Source organism: Cheilinus undulatus, linkage group 12 (genome assembly GCF_018320785.1).
Source record: "Cheilinus undulatus linkage group 12, ASM1832078v1, whole genome shotgun sequence".
In the NCBI taxonomy this organism is placed as follows: Eukaryota; Metazoa; Chordata; class Actinopteri; order Labriformes; family Labridae; genus Cheilinus; species Cheilinus undulatus.
Window position 1 is genome coordinate 25,138,315 of NC_054876.1, and position 26,933 is coordinate 25,165,247.

Genomic DNA, 26,933 nt, shown 5'->3' on the forward strand with positions numbered 1-26,933 from the left:
GAATGTGTCTGGACTCATTACATTGAATTTTAGTTGAGAAAAAAAACTCAGTCAAAGCCACAGAGCCTCATGGCTGAATTCATTACTCTTTGGTGATGGATGTCTTCCTGTGTGACAGCTGAACACTGATCCAAAATAAAAGAGGCATCATGAATGACAAAGAGCTTCACAAGGTTCAGGAAGTGACTGTAGTGCGATCATGCATGCTTTAACTTTTTAATAATTTTATCTCAAACTAATATTAGACCTGCAAAACTATCTGAATGCAATGACTTAGTTTGACAGGTTTTGGGGAATGAATTACCATAAATGTTTGAAGGAGCCCTGACATAGGGCTTCTGTGAAACAGCTCCCTGACACTGGCTGTTAGCTGTCCTAACTTAAAGTACCTCAGCTGCAAACTGGAGTCAGGTTTTAACTCAAATTATAGTTATGTATTAAAAAATATCTGAAGGGTTGAAGTGATTTTTATAATGTCACCATTATGAATTATTCTTTACCAGCAGTTGGTTGTAATGTACAACAAGAGGGTGACTGGCGGTTTACTCCTGAGACCTTTCTGCAAAATGACGCTTAATAAGAGAAGAAGAAGAAGCAAGCATTAGTGTCTGTAGCTTTACAGACTGTAGAAATGCTAGCAAAGCACCACTTAGCTCAAGGAACTATGGATTTTATTGAAAATTGTTGATCATCAGTGAAATAATCATTTTTACTTCAAATTGTTTAAAATTATTTCTTGGATTAAAAAAAATCTCAACCATAAGGCTAAAATTGTTAGCCCACTAATGTCAATTCTATCCTATGTCAGCTTCAAGCTAATAATTAAGATGTATATCCTGATATATCTGTAAAAAAAAAAAAAAAAAAAAAAAAAAAAAAAACGAGCCACTGGTAAAAACTCAAATGTTTTACTAAATAGTGGCAGCGACAACTACATCAACTGAACCATACATTAGTCTTTTACTATGACACACAAGTCATTTTTTGCAAGTCCAAGCCAAGTCAAGTCTGTTATGGTTGCAATGAATGATCTGCTTCTGACAACCAGCTTATACACTGCATTGCTTTATCTATTGAATTCAAAGAATGTTTTGTATTATCATCATCAGGAGCAGCGCTGATTAGTATTTTGATACATCACTTTCAAAAGACTACTGCAATGCAATATAAAAAAAACACACGAGAGCCTTCCCTATTAAGTTAGTTTTGTTCTAAGAAGGCATGTTAACATCCTTCATGCTTAACATGAATTGAATGGATAACTATAAAGGGATTAAGTGTGTCAAGCAAATAATTACAAATAAACCATCAGAAAATTTTTAGCAAAAAGCCCGCCCAAGTTGCGGACTCGAGTCCCCATTTCTGTGTGTCACGTTAGTCAAGTTGTGTTAATAGAGTCAACAAAGAGTCACTGATCCAATCCATCCATCCATCCATTCTAAAAAACTACAAATAGCATAAATCTCTATTCTAATAAGGAGGACCTTCACAAGACCTCACTTTCTGCTCTTTTGGTAAAAAATGGTGACACCAAAGTTGTGAACATCACACCAAAACAGCACCTCACAGGTAAACATGTCAAGAACAAGGTCACAGTAACATTTCCTCCAACATAAACGCTACAACAAGCCAATTTATCTCAGCGTTTGTGGTTACCTGTGGCTGATGTTAAAAATCAAGATCTGAGCACCACTCAGGCCTCTGGGTTAATACCTATAATGAACTCAGTCAGCTCTGTTATGCCCCCTTAGAGTGAAAATATATGACTAACTCTAAATCTGTATGAAAAGTAAACAGCTTCCAAAATGAAATAATGTGGAACCATTTTTTTCTACTTGATTTAACTCTAATGTTGATGCTGATTTGGGAACAATGCCATGGCTGGTTATTCACCTCACTGCTAGCTACAGTCAGAAAAATGAGGCTGTTTACTCATTGTCAGATTATCTCAACAAAAGCTTATCTGCCCGTATCAGCCACAGTTAAAGTCTATCAGACGCAGATATATCAATTTTGTCACCTCACAAAAAGGAAAAGGTGCAATAAGACAAGCTTGTTACACAATCCTCCAATGACTGCATAATACCAAATGTTACTTGAGCCAGACATGGACAATAAAGGTGCATAATTATTTCAGTTCTGACTTTGTGTATATTAGGTGTGCATTTATATGCTTGCGTTTGCAAGGGCAATTTTTGTACAGTTTATCACCTGTCCAGAGCTGTTTTTTCTTAGAGTTTCATTTACCTTTGAGAATTCATGTATTGACATGTCCATAGCCCTAACTCTGCATGCACATACAGTTAAGAATCTAGAATAAGAACGTGTCTGTAAAAGGAAACCATGCCTTACCATGCATATTACCCAAAGGATGAAGTCTAAATATTAGCTGCTTTAAGGGAACAGCACTGCATCATAAACGTTCAACACCAGTGGAGCTCCATCCTTACATACTGTTTGTGCAATCCAAAGGATAGTTGAGATCAGACGTCTGAGTCTTCATTCAGCACCAATAAAAACAAAGTTAGAGACATAAAGAAAGACTTTGTTCCTCCTTTGAGCATCAGACGGATGAGCAGCACCGTAGAGAATCAATCTGAAGAGAGAGAAAATGAGACGCTGGCTGTACCCTGTGTGATTTTCTGGGCACATGAGTCTATTTTCTGGTTCAGAACTGATATCACTGTGCTGAAATGGATTTTATTTTAGTTCAAAAGCTCGCACAAACACACTCTGAGCCTCACAAAACTGTCTCCTTTTCATTGTTAGCAGAGCAGCTGCCAGCACTTTAAGGCAAACCCTCTTATAATCACGAGTTGAATGTAATAAAATGGGATAATGTATTTATCCCTGTAAGGAGATTCTTTTTACAAATACTCTTTTTTTCCATTAAGAGGTCAGAGGAGCAGCAGCTGAGGTTGGCATCGATTCAGCTTCTTGCCTGAAGACACTTCAGCATGAGAGATACTGGTCAAGTCAGGAGTGTCAACCTGAAGGGCTGCGCTTTACATATCATCTGTCTGGGAAGAAGCTTGGTTGGTCAGATATTGATTAAACTGTCTCAGGCCTTGGGAATGAGCTCTGGACAAAGATGTCAGCTGTCTAATAAAAAAATCAGCATGCTGTTAATGCAAGAAGCATGTAGTCCTCCGCTGATTGCTGGGTTGAGCTATATTTTCAAGGTTGGCATAATTAAAAACAAGAATGTGGCATTTCGTATCCCTCCTCCTCCCTCATTCATTTCGTCACTCCTTCACTTAATGCTGTATAATTAGCCCATCGCAAGGCCGACATAAATGATGTGTTGCACTGTTCAGCGTCTTAAACCAGCCACTTCTATTTCGCCTGAATTGTCTCTGCTTTTATTCAAAGGTCTGCATTTCTTAGTTTGTTTCCACACTGTTTTGTTTGTGTGATTTCTGAGGCAAAATGCAGCTCCTCTCTGCAACCAGGTGTTACATTTGGCCTCAGAGAGTGACACCACATGGTGACAGGAGTTTCCATTTCTTACAGCATTTTTTTTTTCTTTGTACCATCTTGATTTCTTTCACTCTTCCTTCCCTCGAGCATCTATTGTAAATCTTAATGTGAGTAAAAATAGAATGTTTTAAAATGAAAGCAAACACACACACACACATGCCAAGTTACATATTTCACCATATGTTACTGAAACGCACTGGCAGTCTTCTCTCCTCAAGATTAGAAGAAGAACTCCAGCAAATTGGCACAACTTCCGAGAGAAATGTGACACCATTCGCACTTCCGCTCGCTTTTATTCTAATTTCGAGTTGTATGTGTTGAAGATGCAACTAGTATAGGTAGAGAACAGAGAATGCTTAAAGGCAGTACAAAAAAAGATTTGAAAAAAAAATGAGATATAAAGGATATCCCAAGGGTCCATATAGCAGAGCATATAGAAAAACTACACACTCTGCATGCAAGGATGGTTGCATTATTATACCAGTACATTTTTTACATATTTTAGTTGCATTTTAACTGTAGTTCATATTTTATGACTTCCTTTCAAAGATATAATTTGACTAAAGCTTAAAACAATCTGAATGAAAATATATGTTATAAAAATTACAATTTATAGTCCATCAAAAAAACACCTAACAACAAAAAAACCCACAATAGTCTCATATGTGTATCTTTTACACGTGAATAAAAGGAAAAAATAACCATTACCAACCTCATTTGCCCCCCGCTAAACAGCTTCTTCTAAATGCAATACAGCTGCAAACCCAAATTATTATAGTTAACTAAATCTAACTAAATAACTAAAACTAAAATCATTTTAGTTAACCGAAAATAAATAAAAATTTAGCTTTTTAAAAATAAAACGAAAACTAAATAATACTGTATTGTGTGCTAGCAAAACTAACTAAAATGGAATAAAATTAAGGTCAAAATCACCTTAGTTTTAGTCTTCAACACCAGTATAGTGACTGACATGAATACCAAAGCCTGAAGAGAGTAAAATCATCTGATTTGATTGAAGACAACTTCACACAATGGTAATTTTAGGTCTTCCTAGAATGCCTAAATTAAATTAGGATGCCCTGGAAACTTTAAAATAGTTGGTTTGCCAGCTAATGAAGAAACAGAGCAGATCCATGACCCATTACTATCTCTGCTCCAACCCCCATCCCCTCCTCCATGTGCGCTACTTGGGGCCATACATGATCCGCAAATGCATGATAAGTTCATCATAACGGTCTGAAATGATGAAAATGTTGCTGCTGGAAACCTGTGCAATCTCCACCCACTCGTAGTACCGCTATCTGTGTCTTTGTAACTTTGATTTAGTCGCTGCTTCGTCATGTCACCTTCTCGTCTCACCGTCTGTCAGACACACATGAATCAGCTGTTGGCTGTGCATATCATCAGTCAGAAGCTTAACATGAGTAGTGCAATGGGCTGTTGTATACTGCAGTGGTAAACTTAGCAAAACAAACTCAGTCTGAGTGCCATAGAGTCCTCTGTTAGCTCCAAAAAGCAAAGTTCTAGCTCCAGTTAAACGTGCCCTGTTTGTTGTCTGACAGCAGAGCACAGACACACACTCGCTCACCAGCGGACACACATTAACACACATGCTCATCTGTGCATCGTGTCCAAAGCTGTCAAAGCTCATATGAGAAAAAAAGACCACAAAACGATAAAATAATCTATTTCTCTAAATTACTCTAAAACAAGCAAACTTGTATTGACAGAAAGATTTCTGAATGTTTTAAATATGGATGCACTTAAAGAGGATGAGGAATAGTTTGATTTTTGAAGAGCATTCAAATGTACAGTTTGACTCAGAGTAAGACAAAATAAACAGTGTGTAAGCATTGATAAACTATTCACTACAAGAGGAGTTAGTTTAAGTATTTCTGAATAGACCTGAATGCTTTGCAGTTATGATTTTCAGCTGTATAGAGGCTATTATTATATAGAGGCTATTTTCCACTCATATATTTTTTTCCAAAATTTAATTAAAAAAGTGTAAAATCTCATCTTGTCTCGAGTCTAGTGGGCCCAAATCTCGTCTTGTCTCATCTCGTAAGATAAGCGTCTCGTCACACTCCTAGAAAAATCAAAAATAATTAAAACCTTTCTGCAAACAGGTGTCCAGTTTAACTGGCTACAGGACACCAATCCTCACTTAGCATTATGCTGACAGAATACAATGGGAAATACACACAAAAACCTCCAAGCTGGAGGAGTTAGCATTATCAAATATGAAAAAAAAAAAAATATATATATATATATATATATATATAGTCACTAAGGAATATGCAGAATCCCTCTAAAACAAGCAAAAGAAAAAGGAGAGCTTCAGGACAAGTAATGATGGACATACAACCCATAACTCAAAGTATGGTGCTATTTTCACCCCACTAATACTCATTATCCTTGCTGTATTTCTGGTCTGAGTTACAATAGCAAGTATTTGGCCACACCTGTTAATGATTGATTTCAGGTGTTTCAATCAGACATTTTGCCACAGGTGTATAAAATCAAGCATCATGTAGTCTGTATTTGCAAACATTTGTGATGCAAAATGTGTCCTTTTGAAGAACTCAGTGATTTCAAGCATGGTACTGTGATAGATGCCACCTTTGCAATGAGACACTTCCCTGCTGGATATTCCACAGACAACTGTAAGTGATATCATGAGAAAGTGGAAGCGATAAGGAACAACAGCAACTTAGCCACGAAGCGTTGGAACATGTAAAATCCCAGAGCATGCACAACGACTGCTAAGGCACATGGTGCATAAAAGTTGCCAGCACTCTGTTGATTCCATAGCTGATGTCACTTCCACTGGCATTAATGGAATGCGGTTCCATGGCCAAGCAGCTCACATCACCAAGTCCTATGCAAAGCATCGGATGGAGAGGTGTAAAGCACAACGACACTGGATTGTGGGGAAGTAGAAACGTGTTCTGTGGAGTGACGAATCTTGTATCTCAGTCACATGGCTAAATCTGGGTTTGGTGGATGCTGGCAGAACATTACCTGTGCCAGCCCTGAAGTTTGATGGAGGAGGGATCATGTACGGAGTGGTTTTTCAGGGTTTGAGTTAGGCCCCTTATCTACGGAGAATGATGCTTACCGAGACCGAGATATTTTCAACAATGCCTGACCTCATAAACGCTCTACAGAATGAATGAGCACACAGAAACACTAAAGAATCTTGTGGAAAACCTTCCAAGAAGAGAGGAGGTGGTTATAGCTGCAAAAGAGGGACTGCCATTAAGGAAGAGCCACAGTGCATAGTTGGCCAGTTTAGCATCACTAGTGAGCTTCCATATCATACATATAAATCTGGTCAGTTTAAAATGCATCCAAGGACTTTAATTTAGAATATTAAATTTGACGTCACTCTTGGTACAAAAAGAATGAAAGTTTACGTCTTCACACATAGCAGGGTGCTGCTGACCTTACAAGGATGTCACACAGCCAAGCCAAGAGTCCTATATGCATTTACACTAAATAACAAAAGAGAATTATGAATCAGCTCTGTGACGTAGGAATGGCTAAATTTACCCATCAAGGCCAATCCTACTGATTGCTAATCAAGCCACTTCTACGAGTAAGAAGACATTTTCATTTTAGAGGGTTTTTTTTGACAGAGCAAAGCTTCATTAACATTCATTAAAGATGCAAATAGCAGATCCTTCTCTGAGAATAAAAACATTAAAGCTGGTTGATGTCTGTCACAGCCGTCACTCTGAATGTGCCACCATCAGTGCTTTCACTGAAACTTCATACATCTTCAGTTTTTAATAAAGACTTGTATACTACTGATTGTTGGAGAGGCAAATTCTAATTGAGGAAACAGCAGCCTGTTTTCCATTTAAATCAGTTTTTATCAGTCTCTTTTGTTCAGTCGTCATTTAGAATTATATTATATTAGTTTGTTTAAATATCTTTTATTGTCTCCAGGTCAAATTTTACTCAAAGCCATCAATTAATCTACAGAACCACATCTACTATCTGTTTGACCTTTGACTCACACATTGATTCAATGTCCTTGTATTTGCTTTTTATCTCCTCTTTCATATTGATCCTACCATAAATGGACAGCACTTTTTTTTCTAATAAATTTGGGACAACAAACTGCACACAGAAACCCAACAATACAAAATGAAGCAACTATAGACTTTAGAAAAAGATAAACATGAAATCTTTGAAAAACTGAAGATAAAATATTAGGATCTCTTGTTACTGACTGGCTGCATTATTTATTCAACCTTTATTTAATCTCAGATGTCATCGACAGTATGCTTTTATATGCACTGACATCAAGAGAACAACCACACCTAACACAAAACAAATAGATGCAATACAAAATTAACAAAAATGAGACCAGTGTCTGCCTTTTTATTATGTTTTCATGAGTCATCTGCTTTAATTGTTCAGCTTTATTATATCTTTTAAAATATTGTTGAAGCCTGTAAAGCACTTTGGTCAACTAAAGTAGTTTTTTTTCCTTTTTTAAATGTGCTATAAATAAATATTGACTTGACCTGAGTTCAGTAAGGAGGTCTTGTATAGTGGCAGATGTCCAGACAGAGCTTTAGGGATAAAAAGTCACCAATGCCTGTCCTGTCTACTGTCAGCCCAGTTCGTCACAGGATGCAGCGATAAGTGAAATAGTTGTCAGTGATAGTGAATCTTACAGTAGAGCTCATCTCCATAATAATAATAGGAATATAGCTGTAAGAATTTGCTTTCTACAGAGAGCATGAGGAAATTAGTCCAATTCCCTTTAAATATCTTTTTTTTTTGTCTTAACTTTGTAGCAGGTGACTCAGTGTAAAATTTGAATATAAACTTTTGATCCAGTTAGATACCAAAATGTTTGTACTGAAAGACGTTTTCTATATTCATTAACCTTACAGAGTTGTAGGAGCTATGTCTCTGGTGAATAGTATGCAATTAAAATTCATTTCAGATTGAATTTGCATTCTGCAGTTGTGAAACTCTTATTGTATCATGTCAATGGCTAACTGTGAAGGGTCAGATTCAATACACAATTTTATTATCAGCATAAATACCGGTTGCAGTGTGATAATGCAGATGCAACATTGTTGATGTGAATTGTGAAAAGTACAGGACCAAAAACAGAACCTTGAGGAACGCCTTTTGATAGTGGGTGACATGGAAAGCCATCATTTCCTGAATTCATACTGCTGATCATTAAGCATGCCTCCTCCATGTTAACAAATGGAACAAAAGTCAAGCTACATGCAAAAAGGATACATCAAGAAGTCTTCTCAAACATATGTTTTTGTCCATAAGGCTAATTCTAATTATGCAAATGTATGCAGACGTGTTCATGTTATGCATGGAGAAAAAAATAACTGTTGGATAATCTGAAGAAAATACTTTAAGTGGTAACACTCAATTGAGTGACAGTTCCTTTGAGTCGACTGTACTTATTCTTAAGTTACAGTGATGAACTCAATTTTACTTGCATGTTTATGTTAGGTTAACTTAACTTTCTTAAGATATACTACACTGAAACGGAAACTCTCCTACAGTCAAAACTGCAAAGTAAGTAAAAAATGTTTTGTCTTCTGTAGTTTTCCCTTATTTCTAACACATAATTTAATGACAACTTAAGTGACTACAAAAGACAATGACTGAAAAGTGGATGCTGAACAGACCTGTTCATCATATTCAGTATAACATTCATTAAGTTGGTGGTTGCTCCCCACAGATAGGACTTCCCTAACTGAGTCAGTAACTTCACTCATGGTGCAAAACTGTCTAATGCCCAAAGGCATTCTCAGAAAACTCTGCAAATTAAGGGATGATTGTCAAATAGTTGAAGTACAATTTCAAAAAAAGTGATTGAGTATTGTCCACTTAAAACTAAAAATGTGTTTCATTACCTCAGAAAAACAGAGCTTAAATAACTTATTTTTTTACATTAACACCAGGGATGCATGATGATATCGATATCTGCAGATATAAACATTTTTTCTGATATTTATATCCAATATTTGGCCGTCAATATCAGCATATCAACTATAAAATTTGGCCATATATACCAGGGAGTTAGTGGAGTTTTAGGCTTGACCAACAGACCTATGTAAGTTGAGATCTTTGTCTTTATTCATCCTCATTCTTTAAACTTTAAAGTGTGTTTTAAGGGGTTTTTTTTTGTTTTGTTTTGTTTTGTTTTTTTTTTCAAACCTTAAGATGTGTTCAAAGGACTGAATTTTGAGTTACGTAAAACTTATTCAGATATTGGTATTGGCTAAAATGAATGTTTAAATGTTGGCATACTGAAATCGGCTGAAATCTAATATCATGCATCCCTAGTTAACATGACTCCATTTTTAAACAACCTTTAACTCACTCACAACTACAAATGTTTTCATTAGTCCCCACAGGTAGGATTTCTCTAACTGAGTCAGTAACTTCACTCATGGTGCATAAGTGTCTAAAAGGCATTCTAGGAAGACTCTACAGATTAAGCAAACACCCAAGCAACCCTGGACTCTTTACCTTAGCTCATAGTACATTAAAGGGACAACTTGAAATTCAGATTAGATTCATGCAAAATATTACATTACTTCAACAAACACTCAAATACACCTTTTAGAGTGTAAAGTTTAGTTTTGTTAATTCTTTGATGCTACAAGAGTATAACCACTGACACAACATATATTTAAACTTTTTTAAGCTTTATTTCTGCTTCAGACAAACACAAGAATCTGTTCTTCTGTCTGAGAGATATTTCACACTTTTAAAGGTTTTTCTTAGTCATAGAGTGATATGTTAGCAGCAATTTACCTTAAACATGAGGTATAATTAAAACTTTTTTAGTTAGCTTGCATGTTTGTGATTTTAAAATAAATTGTGCTGAATGTGTCTTAGTTGACTTCTCTGATAAGGTCATTCCTTACTGAGAAAAACTGAGTGCCCATTAATCTGAAAGCACCAGAGCTTGAAGAAGCAGAAACTGTTGGCACCATGCAACCAGAAGTAAAAGGAATTTCAGACCCCACATACATCATGTTGCTGTGGGAATGATAAATAAAACAGTTAAGCTCTGCAGGCCAGCAAGTGACAGCCCTTGAAAGGCCTGTGAACAGCACTTCAAATTAAGCATTTCTATACAAATGCCCCCTGAAAAGACCAATTTAAATGGTTTGGTTCAAACAAAACAATATACATGGGTATTATATTACAATTGAGGTAGTACAAGAGTACGCTACATTGATCCTCAAACAAACAGTTCGGCACAGTGCGCATTCATGACTTATCAATGAAGTCCCCACTAACAAATGGGCTTTAATTGGCAAACAATTAAACAAGTATTATCACTGACCAACAGACCTCCAGCCTCTATCTCTGTCCATCAGTGTCAGACGCCACCATTATCCATTCATTACAAACATAAGCAGAATGTTGGCGAGGTTTCACTCCGCTAGTAACTGCTTATTGAATATTTCTTTATGACTGCAGTAATCCTGACACTGTGTTGACTTTGTAATGGGCTCACTTTAATCTGCATGACTCTGCTTGCAAATTCTGTATTCTAAGGTTAAATACTGCTTCACCTTATTTTAATTCCACTATTATTAACAGAAGGAAGAAAGATAATCCTTTTTCATGTTTTTTAAAGACAATCTGATTAATTTTCTGTCATTATAAGCAACACCGAGGATTACTGTCTCTCATTTTCTCTTCCAGCTCCTTCCCCCTCTGGTCGCCATCAGTCTCATTCTAGCTCTGTTTCAATCCACTTGTTTCATCCATTTTCAGTCAATCTGCTCTCTTTGTCTTCCCAATCTGTCATCTGACCCCACTTACCCCTTCTGCAGACATAATGGAGTGGCATTGCAGACTTCCTCTGTTTTTCTCTTTTTCCTTTCTTTAGCACCTCCCTCACATTTCAGCTCCTTTTCTAGACATTCTTTGCACTTTTGCCGACAATCCTGCTCTTTCTTTGTCTAATCAAACTGTCCTCTCGGCTTAATCAAAACTAATGACGGCATTTTTGCTTTGATATGGAATGAGAATTGAAGGATAAGAGCTTTTTTTGAACAATGACTGCAAGCACTAGGCTGCCCATTCACACCCATAAGGACATATCTAATATATTCTCAAGTTATAGTGCAAGACTTCTGCTACATACGGTCCTAACTCACCTTGACTGATTAATCATTCATGCCTCTTCCTGTGCCCTATGGCTCAGGTATCAGTTTCCCCTCCTTAAAAGGGGATAGGACCCTCTTTTGCCTGAAGTACTCAAGAGTTTTTGAGGCCTCAAGATTTAGAACAAGAACCATGTATCATCCTCCACTTTTACAGATTTAATTCTTCAGACATTTTCATCTATGAAACTGCCACTGACTGCTGTGATGTGTTTATTTATGATCATTCTCATGAGGCTAAAAGCACTGTGGTGTGGGGTAAAATCCCCTGTGACAGGCTGTTTCTTACCATTTTCAGTTAATTAAGAGACACATCCTGTCCAGTTGTTTACATGTAAAACTCAATACTGTATAAATAGATTGTGTCTACAAAAGGCAGAATAAGCGGTCCCTTGGTGCATTTACAGAGCTATGTAGCTTTTAATGTGAGGTGATCACTTATACAACACAAACTGTGTGTGTATGTACTTAAGAGTTTATAATGGATAATATATGCATCGTATGTCATCTTCATCAGCAGCAAAACCAATCAGACAGCACTGCTAATAGACTTACAATGAGCTACCTGAGTGTTGAACCGAGCTACAGTGCTATACAAATTATTTACCCCCTTGGATGCTTTCCCATTTTACTGATTTTACAAATTAATCATGGTCATTTTAATTTGACTTTGTTGGAAAAAAAAAGAAATTACAAAAACCTCTTTAATGTCAAAGTGAAAACAGATTTCTACATAGAAATGTCGATTAAACAAAATATATAAGGTGATATAAATGACTGCACAAATATTCACCCCTTAAAGTGGCTGACCTAATTCAGTAGAGACCCAGCCAACTGGTGCTAGTAGTCTCAGAATTAGTGAAATGAGGATGACCTGAGTTGAGTGAATGTGTCTCAGATGATTATAATATAAAGTCACCTGTGTCTGGAAGGCCCAGTCAATGGTTAATCAGTATTCCTGGCTACCATTTCAGCATGAAGACAAAAGAACACTCCAAGAAACTCAGAGAAAAGCTTACTAAAAAGTATAAGTCAGGGAATGGATACAAAAAAATCCAAGGCACTGGACATCCAAAGGAGTTAGCTAAATCCATCATCAACAAATGAAAGGAATATGGCACATGTGTAAACCTGTCTAGATCAAGCCGTCCTCATGCTGTGCAAGAAGAAGACTCATGACACAGACACCTATGACTATTCTGAAGGAGTTACAAGCTCACACTTAGCTAAACAACGTGTCTAAAATGTATGGAATATATTTCACCTAATTTTGACAGTTTACTGAGTATTCTTTTTCCACCATACTGGCCAGTTATCATAAGGATTTCTGTTTATTTGGCATTAGTTGCCACGTAACATCCCTGAAAAGAATAGGATATATGAACATAAAAGACATTCACAGCTGAACGTGACCTGAATAGAAGAAATAGCAGCACGAATTTTAAAACTCTTAGGGCTGGCCCTGATTTACCATGAGTATTCTATTACCACGCATCTCAAGTGCCCAGGCAGCAATTGTGCTGTCCATTTCACAGCCTGGATGTGTGCGTAGGCATTAGTGAGGCGCCTGTGAGGAGTGGTGGACTGTCAGAAACAATCAAGGCTGACACACTGCAGAAATTACTGAAATATTGCTGATACCAAATATAATCAGTTGGAAAAGCACACATTTGAATCAGAAAAAGTCAGGGTTTAAAATAAACATGAGTCATTTTCAGACAGAATCGATGCGGATGTATACGGTAGATGTTTGAAGCGATGGAAGGATTGACTGAAAAGTAGGGGAATCAAAAGATTAAGAAAGGCTTTTGTAGGCTGTGAAAGGTATACAGACTGAAGGCGTCTGATCAATACAACCTTATCATGGTGTTAAATCCTCTCACGTCCTGGCAGGACTCCCTGTACTTGGCTTCTTTATCTCTGATTCTATCATGCTTTCTTTTCTTCCTTTCTCTGTTTGACTATTTTTAAGCATGGACCTGAATAGTTTTATCATTGAGATGGGCTGAGAGGGGAAGAAGTGATGAGCTCTGAAGGGAGATTGGGTCCAAGTATTATCCTAGGAAGGATGATTTTCAATTTAGGCAAGGTTTTACCAATACACTTTCTCTTAGTAATTTGACACTCTTCTTTTTATGCATTTCCCCATGCAGGTGGATCTTAGAGTGCATGCTTGAGAGTTTAATATCCTATCCCCATGATCCCTGCCAAAACAAAACAGTACGTGAACTTGAGAACTACTTTAACACTCCACCTCAAGTATCTACTCAGTGTTAAGTGGCTCAGTCTGGAGCATCATATAAATGGCTCATCTTGGCTGTCCCATTTTTACCTAGAGTATTCCCAGCAGGGAGGATTTTAAAGAAAACAGCACAAGACAGAATATGCACGTACAGTAAGCATGTTCAGTGACCCAAGAGGAGCAGGAATAGTCCCTGAAGGCAAATAGCAATCTTTACCATGACCTACTGTAAATCTTTCTCTTTCTACAGCTAGTACACTTTGCTGCCCTTCGTTTTTTCATGCATTCTGCTGCTTCGACTTTCTGCCTCCCTGCCTGTCATCCATTGTGTTGCCCATTTGCAGGCTTTTTGTTAAAAATAGAGACATTATTTTCTCCCTGTGTGGTAGCTCAACACTTGTTCTCCTCTTGTGCTCTTCATAATGACAGACAAACGGGAGAGAAATGAGGGGAAATGAGAAAGAAACAGTGTCAGCAACAAAATTTAAATGGTGTAGGCCGCTGAATGCCTGTGTGTTACAAGTCTGTCTGGGCAGTTTCTCAGCCGGAGCAAACTGTGAACAAATGGATTGGGCTATGTGGGCCAAATCCGATGGTTCGAATGTTTATAAGGACATGACAAAGCTGGACTGTTTGTTACAAAGTGTGGCAGTTCAAATGCTTCACAGCCTTCAAGCCAACTGCTCTGAAATAGAGTTGGACCAGGAGCCGATCTGGAGATCTGGACAGCTTCCCAGGGGCCTCATTAGGGACGCTGCATGATGGGTACATGGAGGAAGTGGGGCACAGATTTCCAAACACGCAGACACAACATGTTCTCACACACAAATTCAAATAGATACATGCCATAGCGGAGAGTGAGAGAGAAAGGCTTAGAGCATGACAGAGTGCAAAAGTAATTGGAAGTAAAGTGACGTGTCAGGACTGATGTGTACACCAACAACCACGCAAACAGCAGAAACAAGTTAAGACAGATGAAAAGGCAAAATAATGACAGTGTCACTTGAGATCTGCGTACTGCAGGAGCAAAAGCAGCTGATTCAGAGTGCTGTGTTTGTTTGATGCAATTTTGCTATTTTGACAGTTTTGTTAATTGATTTAATGTGATTTTGTGTGTGTGTGTGTGTGTGTGTGTCTATGTTTGTGTGTTTGGGATCATTAGCTACAACAGCCTTGGCTCGTTGCGACTTTTAGAGCGTCTCCAGAGTTGATCTCACACAAAGTGTCATTAAATCTCTCGTCTTTTCACGCAGCTGTTGGGTGCGATGAGTGTGTATGCGCGCCCTTGTGCTTATGCGTGTGCGTTTTCTTGAAGCAGGCTGTCTTCCGACACCCTACATTTAGCTCCTCTACAGCTCACTGACAGAGCTCCATATGGTGTCTCTCAGTTTCTACCTCATGCACCCATCTCACTGTGTGATTTATGCTTTTTTAATAGGCAGGCACCCATACGTACACACCGGCAGGATGCAAAACGTATTAATGATGCACGATAAAAGCTGATTTTCCACCCAGAAGTTAACATTTTCTCTGGAGGTGTTGGCATTTGTGACTCAAAACAGAGGCAAATCATGCATACCTAAGACTGACAAGTGGTTGGAAATCAAAAAAGTACACTTTTCTCTTTAAAAAGTGTGAAAGAAAGGTCTAATTTCTGATTCATGACGTGGAGATCTTTTGGCTCAGCTAGCCCATAATGACTGTACCAGTACCATTTGCTCACTTTGTCAAAGATAAATTCAAACCCACACATTCGTCTGCTCTCCCTGGCATATAATCTCTGCCCAGATAACAAACAAGCTAAAGCAAGATACTGCAGAGATGTTATCATGTCATTTAGTATTCTGCCAATAGAAACACTAACTGGGTGAAATATCATCACTCTTTCTTGTTGTAAATGATTTAAGGATTTGAAGTCCAAGTCAAGGCTTAGACTTTGAGGGCAGTGGCTAGGCTGAGAAAACTCTCTTATGGTCTTAATAAAAGATTATACAATTCACAGAGGTTAGAGACACTCTGGCAAACAACTGCAGGAGCTGAAGATACAGCTGTATTGTAGAATTATGCTGGATCCAAACTATTAACAGTTTACATAAATATCCCTCTCGGTTCTAAAACATAATGAGATTGTAACTTAATAAACCAGTGATGTCAAAATTATCTGGGTTTTGGTAAACTTGTAACCTTGACCTCAGGTCAGGTGAGGTAACGGAGCTTGTGCTGGTTAGGCATTTGACAGCGTCAACCTTGGTCTGGCTGCTCTGACCTCCTGAAGGCCATTGACCAGGCCTGTTGCAGGCCTATGCCCCATCTCTTCAGGTATCCTCCCAGCTGCTCCCTCCATGGACCAGCACGTGGTGAGCTCAGTCAGACCCGGGAAAGTGCACCAGGTGCCTGTGAAGGCGCAGCTGCCATTCCCATATCAGACAGTTGCCCCTTCCCAACCCTTCTTTCCTTAGCATGTCAGGATTAGACATAGTCTTGCCAATGATGCGCATATGCCAAAGAGAAGTTGTCACCAAGGAGTCCAGTCGGTTTCTCTGGCCATCAGTCAACATCCAGGTCTCAGAAGAGTATTGTAAGACCGGAAGGACCAAGGATCGAGGGGCTCTGGTGGTAATGCCACACTGTCTTGCTCAGTGGACCCATCACCCAATGCACGAGTCAAAGTCTGCAGTTGATCTCAGCCTTGCAGTCAGCAGATCGATAGATTACACTGCCAAGGTAGGTGAAACTGCTCAACAACTTCCATGCTCTCACCATTCACAGACACAGATTTAATAGCATATACAAGGCATCCCCAAATGCCTGGATTTTTGTCCTAGCCCAGGAGACATCCATTCCCCTCTTCAGCCTCCTCACTCAGCAAGTAAAGAGCCTCAACAAGGACATCTACAGTCACAGCATCATCAGATACTGATCAGTGATCTGGACATTGACAAAAGACACTCCACGGTTCACTTCCCCTGTTACCCACCCCATTATTCAGTCCACAGATCCTGAAGAGTGTAGGAGCTAAGACACAACCCTGTCTCACCCCAGAATCAACTGGGAAGAAGCCAGGGGTCGAGCCAGCAACCTTCACAGCACCCTCTGTACCAGAATACAGGACAGATATGGACTGGATGAGCAGGTGTGGGATCCTGCAGAGCACCGAAATCCTCTACTCACTGAGTTGAACACCTTTCACAGATCAACACAGGCTGCAAGCAACCCTCTATTGCATTCCCAAAAGCTTAACTTGTCTCCAGTAAACTTTAATAATCCTAATTAACATTAGAACCACAATCAGGTAAATTTTACCCAAGGCTATGTTTCAACTGTGTGTAACAATGTAAATACAAAATGTTAATGTCCGTCAGTCAATGACTTTTCTAAAACTTTGTGAAGCACCTGATGTTGTTAAACATTCTTTATATTAATACAGATTTTTAAAATGGCTATTTATACCTAGAACTGCCATGTAGGTCTAATTTAGTCCATAGGTAAACAATAGACTTTTCCATGAACAGACCTTGCCTCATTATATCAGTGCATTTATATCCCACACATTAATGGCTAGTCCATGAAAATGTTGTCTTTATGAAACCAGTGAAATTGCAAGCACAATGGATGATGTTAACCAGAGGGCAACAATTTCAAGAGGATCTGGCTGCAGACCTCTACGGTGGGGCGACCTAGACCGTGGAGTGGAAAATGACGTACATTATCTAAGCCGGTAATGTCTGCTGTCAGAGGTTAAGACAAGTGGCTATTTTTTACAGTATCAGAATGCTAGGAATAAAAGTCCAAAATTTACAGTGGATGATGAATTTAAATTTTAAACAACAAGAAATTAAGGAAAACCAAATAGGGCTATGGTTAGGCACCCTTAAGCCTTAAGGTTAGGGTTAGGGTAACAACACATCGCAAACTTCTGTCATGATGTGTCGTCATGTCTTTTACACTCTCAAAATAAGTGAAGATTTTAAAAATCTTTCAGGTGTGCCAAATTTTAATTGAGTCAAACACTTACATCATTTCACAATGGATGGATTTGTTGCCCTAAACTGTATACAAATCTTCCTATTAATGTTTACTGTGTATATGGTACCTCTACACTGCTTTCCAAATTGAACTATTTACTAGTTTTATAAACTTTATATGAAAAAAAAAACACACTTTAAGAAAAGAAAATGGTGAACTTAAACTTTTCAAAAACCCCAGAAGGCAATCTCTCCCCTGTGGCTGTATATACCAATTAAATATTCCTGTGACAGTATTATGTTGATAGTGTATAAAAATCTTGCATCTTTTAAAGTTGATTACTGATGAAGGGGGGCTTTTACATGGATCTTTATTGTCATTGCAGAGAACGAATTCGATACAACAAAACTGGATACCCCTGCCAGTACAAATGCACAGAGAGGGGACATAAATCAATAAGAAAAAACAATGCTAAAAATACACGATAGAAAAATAATACAACGATAAAGTAAGAGCATACAAGAAGAAGAAAAAACAACGGTATTGCATGTCCTACAACAGTGCACATTGTGCATCCCATGAATCTTGCACATGACCCATGGCAAAGTTTCCTTGTTTAAGTGTTCATGTTAATTTTCTGTCTGTTCGTCCGTCCTTTAATCACACTAAAACGCCTCATGGAGGGCAACAGTTCAAACAGGGGGGTGTCCAAGGTGGAATGGATCATTAATGCTGCTGTGTGTTCTTCTGAGGCAGTGTGACCTGTAGATGTCTTTAAGGTAGGGGAGTGGGCAGAAGATGAAGTTACAGTTTTTATCGCAATAATCTCTCTAGTTCTTCACAGAATGTTTGCTTTTTTTTTAACCACAAGGATCTGAGACTAGAATAAAAGCAGCACAATGACATTTTATGGTTTATCATCCTCTCAGATCTGCATTGTAGAAAAATAAACTTTTCAAATGCAAATATATGCTAATAAAAATCTATATACCATGTATTTAATTCATTACTGGCTTTCATATTCAGTATAATCACACTAAAGCTTGTTTGCCAGTTTCCCACAGGTAAACTCCTACTGTTCACACAGAAATTGTCCTGTAATGAGCCCAGATGGCACAGCAGGAGAGGTTTTATTCCACCAGGAGTAAAAGCATTCACAGTATATAATTCTACCTCTGGCAGCAGCAACACTCTCTCAGTGAGGCAATTTAGCCGCATTTATAAAAGGTATCTTTGCATGTGACACTGGCTGAATTACGGGCTGTTTTTCACAGAACATTTTGACACTTCTCAGTGGGAAGAGTACAGATCTACATAGCATTAGAGATGGCTGAATTCCATTTAGCTGAATCAGTTTTAGGGCTGTGCATTGTGCATGCTGGCTCCCTGTCACAGCAGGTGTATTTCAGTCCACTTTTTCATGCATTTTAACCTCATCTACAAAAACAGGAGAAGAAAAAAGTCACAGTGATGCCCAAAAGAGTTTGTTATGCTTTGTTGGTTCAACAAAAAGATTACACTAGTGGGAGAAGAGGTGCGTGGTAGTCCCCTGTGTTTTCCTACCATCATCTCTGTAAAGGTCAATGGTCATTTAAAGAAGATTATCAAGACACTGAAGCAAAACCCTTCAAACATTTACTTACACTCTTACAGATGTTGAAATGAATCATTTATATTAGTGCTGATGTGGACAATTCAATGCCACAGTGCAGAGACAGAACTTAATTGAGTAGTTTCAGTCAAGTGAGCTCTCCACAAGGTTTGTTTACTGAACACTGTACCATTTTTTTCTTTAATAAATGATTGCTTTCCAAGGAAAGAGAAAAGTTGTTAAAAAGTGGACCTGTCATCGTGTCATGGTTCCTAGCAAAAGGGTTAAACAATGGATACTGATTTTTACTTTAAATAGTACATCTTTTCTTGCCTTTACAGTAGAGATCATCACACATGATTTGGGACTCAGCCAATCAAATCCTTTACTTAGACCAGGCTTGTGAACCAACAGAGAACCACAGAGAAGTCAGCAAACAAACAACAGGAAAATGAAGAAAGCCAGGTAGAGTAGATATGTTTGATTCTAAAGACAGCAATAAAAAGACCAATCAAGAATGGACAAACTCCAATGTCTTCATCCTCAGTTGAAGCCACCAGAACATCAATGAGGTAGCTGAAAACATCAATACAAGACAAAGCCCACATCTTTCGAGCAATTCTACTGACTCACACCCGACCTGGTTCAAGAAAATGTTACAAAATTTGTAAAATGTAACACGTTGAGCTGAAGCTTATTTCTCTCACTAAACATGAAAGAGTAAGGAGAAGAGAGATTTGGGTGACAAAGTTGTTCAATTTCACTCCTTAAAGGTCACATATTTTACCCTTTTAAGACAAGTTTATATTGGTCTCAGAGGTCCCCGAAACATGCCTGTGAAGTTTGTTGCTTAAAAACACTCTAGTATTGGATTTTTGCATGTCTAAAAACCCCTCTGTTTCAGCCCTTCTCAGAAAGAGCCATTTCTGTGTCTGTGGCTTTAAATGTTAGTTAGTATGTTAATGAGCTATCTGACTCCGCCCCTGACCACACCCTTCTCAGGAAATGGATGCAGCACTCCTGATGTTACAATGTTACAGACACTTTTAACCAAAGTTAAGAACCTGACTGGGATGTGAACCATCAGTCTCCTAGATCAGGTCAGCTGGGTAACCCACTGAGCCATCCAAGATCTCAGCTGGCAGCTGAGAGGAAGATCAGCAGAGGAGGGTGGAACTTTACTCCAAGCGGGGAGGGCCAACCAAACCTGGGGGCGTGGCTAACTCTCCACATGAGGTCATGAGGGGAAATTCTGAGAACGGCCTGTTTCAGCACACATTTTCTGAAAGCTGGAGAAAGAGGGGGTGAAAGGGAATGGATTTTTCTGGTATTTGAGGGGATTGTGGACAGGCAAGTGGCACATGTTTTTGTTAGAAAAGCCTGAAAATGATTTTTGCGTAATATGTCCCCTTCAAAACCACTTGATAAGAAATCAAGAAACAAAGAATATCTAACTAAACTTTTCAATTTTGTTCAATTAACACTTAACAATAATATTATAGGTTGTTTAATAACACACAATGAGCTATTGCTACCGAAGTAAGCTTTTTTAATTTGATTTGACAGTTATGGCCTGCTATTAGATCCTTTTTTCCCATGTACAGGAAGTACCAGACCAGCTCTCCATTAAAAGGGTCTAATTACAGCTGATAACTGGTTATGTTGGTGGTGGGGAGACAGGCCTAGCTCTTAATTGTCATCGTCCAGGTGCCGGGCTGGCTACCTCTCATGCAGCACCTAACTGAATAGCCTGAATTAGATATTATCATTGACCACATCTGTTAATGGAAGCTCCTCTCGTATTCATCTGAGCACTTGTTATAGTTGCTTTAGATGGATAGATAGTTTATTGTCATTGTCATGGTGAACAAACAGTGTCAAGGGCGCAAAGGGTCCATCAGGATCCTGGAGGCCCGCTTGTGGAGACAACTCTTGTAGATGTCTTTGAGGGGAGGGAGGGGAGAGCCAACAACCCCCTCTAGTTTACCAAAGTGATGTGTCTGGTCCACTCTTTATATGGTACAGCCTACTAGCTCCACAGCTAGGTCCGGCATGTTTTCGTGCAGCCATGTCTCTGTTATTACCTCCGCCAAGGAGGTTATGTGATCGGCAGGGTTTGTTAGTTTGTTTGTTAGTTCGTTAGTTTGTTAGCAACATAACTTCAAAAGCTGTGGACAGATATTATAAAATTTTCAGGAAATGTCAGAAATGGCATAAGGAAGAACTGATTAGATTTTGGGAGTGATCCAGATCACTGTCTGGATCCAGGAATTTTTCAAAGGATTGTTTACTATTGGGAGATAGGGCTAATGCGCTCTCCGAGTGCTTTTCTAGTTACATATGTTATAGGTAAAAATTAGAAATTTAGAAAAATAAATCCCTAGGACTTGTTTATTTTATGGGCTAGGGCAACCTACAGGAATGCCTTCCTGTTTTTAATCCATCAAAGATACACACTGTGACAGTTTTTATTAAATAAATTTGAGTGGTTGCAAGTTTTATGGAGGTTTGGGTGACATTGAAATGGGGATGATTGGCTTCACTTGGCTTCCACAAGGAGACACTGTGTCTAAAGACTTTATGATGTTTCACACCTTTGCCTTAGGACATAATTCCCAAAGTGGGGTACTTTTACCCCCAGGGGTACGCAAAGTGAAAGTAAAAATAAAAACGTGATTTGAAAGCAAAAAAAAAAAAATTAATTATATAGAAATTATTCACTTTTATTTTTATTTTCAGATTTAATTTGTAGATTATTTTTTATTATGTATTATGTATGCTGGCCCTTGAATGCCTGTTATGTTTCAACCAGTTGTTTCAGTAGTTAAAGTTCAAACTGGCAAATGTTTATATTGTGAGCTTTGATAAAGGCCTGAAGTGTTGGCAGAGAGACTGTAGGCTGGATTTGTGAGGCATCTTGGAGAAGGAAATCTGTCCTGAATTGTCCAACATTTTTATAGTAACATATGTTCAGTCAGACACCCTTCTCACTAAAGCTGTGGTGAGTTTGTACTTAACAGTTTAAAGTACATTATGGAAGATGTTCTAGAAATGTTCATTTCTTTTTTTCAAAAGTGAAATGGTGTTGCTCACTGAAAATGCTGGTAAATACATCTATTTTGTGAGAAATAATTCACTTTAAGTGATTTTTTTTTTTATCCTAGAAATGTATATGACACCTGGTTTGAGCTAAGTGAAGGTTGTAGCAGCAGCTGCACAAGGCAAAGCAAATGAGCATAAAACTTAAATAGGGCAGAGGAAAAGGTTACAACAATTCTGGTTTCCACTAAAACAATGACATATCTTCTTCTCAAACAGAACTGAAGTAGTTTCATTCAGAGTTTTTGATGAGTAGAACAAGACTCAAACCATAAAGAGCAATATTAAATGATATGTAAAAAGAACAAAGGCTAACATTCAGACTAATGGCTGTAATATTAACACTAGTGCAATTCCAAATGTTGCACAAAACAAAGGAGAATATAATAAAATGAGGTTTTTAAGACACAAAAGGAAGCTACTGATAATGCAGAGTGTGCATCACAGCTTGAGACAGTCATGAAATCATTAAAAAAGGCATCTTATGTTCTGGGTGTTGCCATGTTTGTGAGATATGTTACTGTAGTTATTCCTGTATGCCTGGAAGACTTCCCATATGTGTCTGCGATAGTTCAAGCTTACAGTCATCACAGAAGTGCAGCCTGGATATGGTTTGCAGGAAGACAGAGTCGATGTCTGCGTTTGCTTGTGCGCTTGAAGGATTTCATGTGCCAGATGTCGGCTCCCCTTTAGCTATACTTGTGACTCAGCAGGACATCACAAGGAAGGAAAATCTCTCTGAATCGTTTTTTCTTATCCTCTGTTGCGCTCCGTTAACCGTATGTTTTGCTTTTGGTTTTGGCTCGGATTCTGAAGACTCTTTATACGGCCTTCTTTACAACCTCTCCCCTCCACTCACAGGCCGTCCAGCTGTCCTTGGGAGATATCCCACATCCCTAATCTTCTAATTGGTAGGTAGTCTTGGCCATTACCTGAGCGATGACGGGTTGGATCGATAGGAAGCACAATGCTAAACGATGCGCCCTGCTGTGTGTGTGTGTCTCTCTCTCTTTATCTATTTCTCACTCTCGCCCATTTTTACTCACTCTCTACCACCCTCTCTGTTTAAATTCATGGTTTCCAAGGCAACAACCACTCAATTTCAGTACGGCAGTGAAATGAACGGTCCGTTAATTTGTCTTTATTATAAGCCCCATTGTTCTATTCATCTTTTTTCCTCTATATTTCATACACTCACTGTAAAAAGGCCAACTATGGTTTATAAAGTGTCTCTACATGCTCCGTCAGCTTACAGGTAATCAATAGAAACCTGAGTCTCCATTCGTGCCACTCGTTTTCATCCCCACTCGTCTCAAATGATGCATTATTCACTGGGTGTCACTACATGACATGGAGCAGCCTTATGATGAACAGGCCTTGATTATAAATGTAAATGAGGCAGACATGGGACAGGAGAAATTAACAGAAGAGGTGACATAAAAAAAGAGAGGAGGTCAAAAGCACAAACATGTACATAAAACGACGTCATCTGACTGCAAAGGGATTTTCACTTCATGAGGAAAATCTACCAGTGAGCACATGTGCAGCTCAAATGAACAACTTTAGAAAGTTTTCAGGAGTTTTGTGCATAAACAAGCCAACAGAGCTCTAGTTTCACCATTATTTGCTTCTTCTCTCCACTTTAGAATACATAATTTCGTACCATCATCATCATCATCACCGTCCTCATTAACAGTTCTGCAGTATTCATTGAGAGGGAAATAAACTCCTCTCAGTGTGGGACCTCGCCTCTCTGTGGGTAAACATTTGTCTCCTTCTTTACCAGGCGGCTCTTTGCAAACACCATCTGAATAAAAGCATCTTCATTTTCAAGCTGTGAGAATAAACCGCACTTCTTGGTCCACAGTCACGTCTCAGGTTTTTTGAATTATATGCACACATACAGAGCAGAAAATGAATAAATTCCCCAGAGAGAATTACGTGGGGTTGAGGATCTCATTTGAAGAGTGCAGCGAGTGCTCCTCTAGATTATTCTCCTCCTAAGTGGAAGAAAACGGTGACAATCAGTGATTTCTAGCATTGGGGCAGAATTTCATAAACCTCTGTCATGGTTGAACAAATACTAGTAAACAAGCAGAAATGTATGATGGATGAGAGTGAGGGGGAAACATACAGTAATGATAATATCCTTAATTTAAAGTTGGCATCTGTCAATTTAAAGAAAATCTGTTTAATTTGTGAAAACACTTTGTGGCCTGTGAGGAGAATTTTCTTTTTCATAAATCTGGAAAAAAAAATGTAAATAAAATCTTAAAAATACAATTAAAATGTGTGGTTGCATGGGGGCTCTCAATAAAGCAATAACAATAGATGAATATAGCAGGACTCTGGACTTGCATTTAATGTGCTGAAAGAGAAAAAAATTATTTGTTCTTAAGCTAAATTGTGTCCCTAAAGCAGTGAAAAACTCAGGCAAAAAACTAAAACCAGCTTAAAAACTCACAGAGAAACGGGAAGCCCCTGTCTAAACCTCACTGTGAAGGTAAATCTGTTTTTAAGAGATCTACAGTGCTAGGAAAAAAAACTATTTGCCCCCTTTCTAATTCCTCATGTTTTTTGCATATTTACCACACCTAAATGTTTCAATTATCAAACCAATTTTTATATTTCACAAAGACAACCCAAGTAAACACAAAATGCAGTGTCTAAATGATTATTTAATTATTTACATTTTTAAAATATCCATCTGGGCCTATGTGAAAAGTAATTGCCCCCCTCATTATGAGTTAACTGTGATTAACCACAGTTTTTGAAAAGCTGAGTTCAATTTCACTGGCCACACACCCAGGCCTGATTACTGCCAGATTTGTTGAATCAAGAAATCACTTAAATAGATCCTGTCAGACAAAGAGAAGTAGGCTACAAGATCTCAAAAAGAGTGCATCATGCCACGATCCAAAGAAATTCAAGAAAAAATGAGAAACAAAGTGATTGAAATCTATCAGTCTTAAAAAGGTTACAAAGCCATTTCCAGGGCTTTGGGACTCCAGTAAACCATGGTCAGAGCTAGGGCTGGGCGATATGGCCAAAAATTGATATCCCAAAATATTTTTGCTATATCCCTATACACAATATATATCATGATATTTTGAAATGGCCTCTCAGCAGTTGTATTTAATTCGGCCCAAAATGACACTAGTTTGGTGATAAAAATGGACTTTTCTATTGGATTTTTAGAAAAATTGTTTGCAGAAAGTAAAAATCAATGTAAAGTCCAATTTAGCAGTTTTATTTTGAAAAGTACTTCATTCAATCTTTTACTTATAAATCAAAAATACATAAATCATGAAATACTCTGTCTTTTACAGTTTATGGACAGTCCTGAAATGTTTTCTATGTAATGTTTACTACTGCTGATTGTAAAATGATTATTTTCCTCATTAAGGGTGAAGCAAACCAACACAGAACTCACCAATCATGCATGCAGTAAATGGTCAAAACCCTGCAGTCTAGTCCTCCATCAGGCTCACAGCTGTGATTATATTAGTCCGTTATACATGCTGATGAACGCTGGACCAGTTTCTGACAAGTTCATAACATGAGAGTTTCTTTAGTGCTTATTCAATAAACTCTCCTGTGTGATCATGGTGGAAAAAGCTTGTCTGGAGGCAGGAACATTTTAACTTCTTGTTGTCAGTGTTTTGAACTGTAAGGCTGAGATAGGTCTCCTTAGTTGAGGAGAAGTGGATCACATTTTTCTGGTGCTGGGCTGTCTTCTCTCCAAAATGTATGACTCTGGCAGGGAGTTTTCAGCAAAATGCTCGCACCCAAGCAAATCTCGTATTCTGGGTTAAGTGTCTTTTCAACAGCACTGGGCTCATGTCTTGCGACGTGTTGTGTTACTGCCGCTGTTGTCTCTAAGACATCTTGCGGAGTAGTTTAACCAATACTGCGTGAGTTCAACCTCTTCCTTTTCAAAGTTGAACGACTGCTGAATGCTGCAGATCCAGCGCTGTTTCTTGCTGTCTCAAACTCCCCTCCTCTTAGCTAACTCCCCGCTAACTAGCCATGCTGCTCTGTTTACCTTCCTCTTTCTCTGCTTCTCACCACTGATGTGCATGTGCAGAGGAGTTTTCTGGATGGGTGCAGGAGAGACAGTGAGCTCTCTGCTGTGAGAGATGCATTCAGGGACAATGGGAGAAGCGAAACTCCAGCGAGAAATGCACGCTGACAGCTCAAAACTTCCACATAATTTATACTCGGATATTTGCGATATAGTCATTTTATACATCGTGGGTGGCAAAAGCCGGGATACATTGAGTATATTCGATATATCGCCCAGCCCTAGTCAGAGCCATTATCCACAAATGGAGAAAACCAGGAACATTGGTGAATCTTCCCAGGAGTG

General features: G+C 38.5%; 1 protein-coding gene across 2 annotated transcripts in view; it reads right to left on the reverse strand.

The window, feature by feature from the left end:
• Positions 1-26,933, reverse strand: part of kctd16b (potassium channel tetramerization domain containing 16b) — a 136,041-nt gene that overhangs the window by 12,053 nt on the left and 97,055 nt on the right. Inside the window, exon 3 of one of the 2 annotated variants that reach the window (XM_041801998.1) lies at positions 13,577-13,619. The exons of the other annotated variant lie outside the window; for it this stretch is intronic. Coding sequence (XP_041657932.1) covers positions 13,577-13,619 — 43 coding nt within the window. The remainder of the gene's footprint in view (positions 1-13,576; positions 13,620-26,933) is intronic. 2 annotated transcript variants of the gene reach the window in all.